At 50.6% G+C, this 3,941-nt stretch overlaps 1 protein-coding gene across 1 annotated transcript; it reads left to right on the top strand.

Annotated features, from left to right (window-relative positions):
- The first annotated feature begins 1,350 nt into the window (after positions 1-1,350).
- On the top strand, positions 1,351-2,385 carry LOC134400424 (forkhead box protein D1-like). The gene has a single exon (XM_063128756.1). The coding sequence runs from the start codon at positions 1,351-1,353 to the stop codon at positions 2,383-2,385; it is 1,035 nt and encodes a 344-aa protein (XP_062984826.1).
- The last annotated feature ends 1,556 nt before the right edge of the window (positions 2,386-3,941 follow it).

The raw sequence follows: 3,941 nt of genomic DNA on the forward strand, positions 1-3,941 counted from the left end.
GGAGGATTAGGTTTAGCATGGGATGCCGACCAATTGAGGTGGTGCCCTTCGTTCCGCTGTTGCATATACCAAATGTGCCTTTATCATTTCGCTGGTTTGTATTTTAATGTTTTGGTCTAGTGGAACATTATTAAAATGATGTCGACAGGAGGAAGAATGATGTTGTGTAAAGGATAAGGATAGTCCTTCCCTAACAAACATTTTTTGATAGTAAATTATTTTCTTTATTGTTCTATTTTGTTTGCAAAGCAGTCGCTAATTGAACGACTTTGGGGGGGGGGAATACTTTAAAACTCAGTGTGGCTGTTAAATTCAGCTATCTTCCATCTTTTTCCTCCTCCTTTTATAGCTAGGATATTTCCCCAGGTGATTCTTTTTCCAACACCAAGCCCTATTTCATCTTCAGCTTGAGCCCGCCTTGATTTCTTGAAACTACCAGTGCTTGCTGGTGTTGGTAGTAGTACTTGTAAAGGTGGCTTTCGCCATTGTGTCACCCTAAACTATTTTGGCAGCCTCTTTCTTTTTCGAAGGACAGGAAAACAGGCTCAAATATTGATTTGAAATTACAAACCTCACCACTCCAAAATACTCTCTGTCCCGATTTCCAGTATCGTAAATTAAGGAATTGAATTATAGGGTTTAGACAGAAAGTCCTACAACTCCCAGCATTTCCCGCTAGCGTGGCTGGCTAGGGAATGCTAGGAGTTGCAGGGCTTTTTTTTCTGTCTAAACATGCAGTTCTGTCCGCCTCGCTGCCGCAGCTACAACTACATCTCATACCATTCTTATCCTAGCCCGATTGAACTAGCTAGATGTTCTTCTGAGCAGAACGGGGAATGCACATCGGCAACCACCATTTATGGGAGAACACTTGCGCATGACAGCTGGATCGGGTCAGTTGGGTCGTTCAACTTTTAGAGATGGCAGTTTGTACATGTTTCCCCGTTAACCGAGAAACGTTTCCCCCACATTCGTGCTCCCAGTCGCCTATTGTTATACGTCTCGTTTAAAGAATATTTCAGAATGTCACTTTAAAAAAAAAAAAAGTTGTTTTTAAGTATGTGCTTTGCTTTGACATTCCTTTTCCAAGTGGATAAAAACTTCCCCCAAGGAGTTGCGCATCCCCAACCTACCCCTTGATCGTGGCTTGCCCACTACGTTTGCAGCCAATGGGCTGTAGGAGATGTCACCCCTCCACCTTTTTTCGGGGGGCGCACACGGTAATAAAAGACAGGGCAGGGCGAGAAGAGGGGAGAAGCGGGGTTTGCGGCGGCGGCGGCTGCAGCAGCAGCAGCAGCACTAGCTGCTCCTCCTCTTCCTCCTGGCCGCTTGCCTTAGGCTTTGCTCCCTATGAGCCTGCTGCCAGCCGAGGAGGCGGCTTTCGATCAGCTCCGAGCCCGGGGTTCGGATGGGGAGGAAGACGACGAAGAGGTCGACATCTTGGGCGACGGCGGTCGGGGATTCCTCCGCCGGCAAGAGCAGCCCGAGAGCCGCGCCAGGGCGAGCGCGGCTAAAGCAGGGGCCGGGCAAGCACTCCACGGCGGGGCCGCCGCCGCCGCCGCCGCCGCCGCCCCCGAGGAGGGTCTGGCTAAGCCTCCGTACTCGTACATCGCGCTGATCACCATGGCTATCCTGCAGAGCCCGCAGCAAAAGCTGCCGCTGAGCGGGATCTGCGCCTTCATCCGCGGGCGCTTCCCTTACTACCGCCAGCGCTTCCCGGCCTGGCAGAACTCCATCCGCCACAACCTGTCGCTCAACGACTGCTTCGTCAAGGTGCCCCGCGAGCCCGGCAGCCCCGGCAAAGGCAACTACTGGCGCCTCCACCCGGCCTCGCAGGACATGTTCCACAACGGCAGCTTCCTCCGGCGCAGGAAGCGCTTCAAGCGGCCCCCGCTGCCTTTGGCCCCCGCTGCCTTTGGCCCCACCGGGATCCTGCTCTTCCCGCCTCTGCCGCCGCCGCCGCCTCCCTGCGCCCTCATCCACCCAGCGGGCTGCTCTCTGCCAGGCTACGCGCTGCCGCCGCCGGAAAGGAAGGGGGCGCCGTGCTCCTCGCAGGCGGGGAAGCGGCACAAGGGCGCCGGGAAGGAAGCCAAGCGGCCTCGTGCAGAGAGCGGCAGCGGCAGGTGCTCCTTCAGCATCGAGAGCATCATGGGGGCCCCGCAAACGGCGCCTGCTGCCGTCGTGCAATTCAGCGCGTTGCTCCCGCCCCCGCTCGCTGCCACGTGGAGCCGCTGCCCGGCTTGGCTGCCCCGCCCCCAGCAGCGCCTCTTCCCGGCCTCGAGGAGGGCCCCGCTGGGGTCTTGTGCCAGCCACGGCTCGGCCGCGCTGCTCACGGGTCACCCGCAGCTGATCTCCGCCGCGGGAGGAACTTCAGCCGCTTTCTAAATCCGCCTCTCCGGCTCCTGCTGCTCCTTGCAAACAGCGCGCGATTTGAACTGTAAGTGACGCGCTCGATCTCTCACCGGACAGTCCCACTCTGCCAGGCTGGTTGCACCGATTTATGAGAAAGGCCGGGCAGCTCCGCAAGTACTTGAAATGATCCAGCTTCCGGAGGCATTCTGCCTGCATAAACGATATACGCCTACAGCCCCACCTCTCCCGTCCATGCGGGGATTTGGGGGCGGTTTCTCACCCGTGAAATGTTTACAGTGCCAAATATTTCACTAGCAAAAAGGCAGTCTAGTGCTTCTTGGTGTTTTGAAACAACTCAACAAGGGCTTAGGAGACCTTAAATCAGGAGCAGGCAACCTGATGCCATCCAGATGTTTTGTACGACAAAACAGAGTGCTGGACTAGATGGACCCTTGGTCTGATCCAGCATGGCACTTCTTATGTTCTTATGACAACTCCCATAAGTCCTACACGGTATGGAAAAGGATATGGGATCATGGGAGAGTTATACGCCTACGTGGAAACCTTAAAGACTAATAGATATGCATAAGTTTCTTGGAAGAGCTATGACATAATAAATCTATTCATCTTTAAGGTGCCACAAGACCTGGTTTATGTTGCTACCGCAGACTAACACAGCTACCCCTCTGATGAGTGTTTTGAGAAGTCTGCCATCAACCATTACCAGTGTGAGAAATTAATCGAGTCAGTTATTAGCAGTAGTAACACAAACATTCAGAATCATCCCATATCACTTATAGCAAAGATACTTTACAAATGCCAAATGGATGTTATTTATATTTACTGTGTTTCTTCATAAAATACATTTATTAATCTAAATAGAAAGTACAGCTGAGTATTTATTACATGTGGCCTCTCTGCTGTTGCAATTCATTGTAATGCAAAGTTGAAGTGAAGTCTTGTTTGGAGCTCGAATAAAGTGATAGATATCTTTCTGTCTGATTTTTAATCTGAATTCATTTATTTGAATGGGTCTGAAATCATGCATTCAGTCATTTGTGAGTGTAGACTGCAGACCACTAGTTAACTGGCTAAAAAGAAATTGATATTTACTTTTTGTTTTTCCATAAAAGCTTAAATTGGTGAATGATTGAAGTTGCAGAATGGATGAAGGGTCCAGATTTAAAAGCAATGTACAGTACTACTGGAAAGAGGAACTGAAAGCTTCCCAGGGGCTTCCCCACATGGACCATTTATCCTGTAATTGAGATTGGTTACTCACAGAATTTTGCGGTTCCTTTACATGATGTTGTCAACTCTCCGGTGTTCTCCGAGCATTTCCGGGGGTTAATTTGAAGATTCACTGTGACTTGTATGTGCAAAGAAGATGTGGTGCTATATATCCAGCCACAAGAAGGTGCTGTTGTTAATGAAACATATGGATCTTGCAGATAAACAGAAGAAAATGGGTGGTGGGAGCTAGTAAAGGGCTGATATCTTGCAAAGAATCTGGAAGTAGAGGGATCCTTCACATGGAGCTTATGTAGTGCGATCAAGATTGGTTACTCACTCAAGTTTACGGGTCCTTT

Source organism: Elgaria multicarinata, chromosome 6 (genome assembly GCF_023053635.1).
Source record: "Elgaria multicarinata webbii isolate HBS135686 ecotype San Diego chromosome 6, rElgMul1.1.pri, whole genome shotgun sequence".
In the NCBI taxonomy this organism is placed as follows: domain Eukaryota; kingdom Metazoa; phylum Chordata; class Lepidosauria; order Squamata; family Anguidae; genus Elgaria; species Elgaria multicarinata.

What these genes read in the sequence shown, in the direction of transcription:
- LOC134400424 (XM_063128756.1), top strand. Translation starts at nt 1,351, where the DNA reads ATGAGCCTGCTGCCAGCCGAGGAGGCGGCTTTCGATCAGCTCCGAGCC.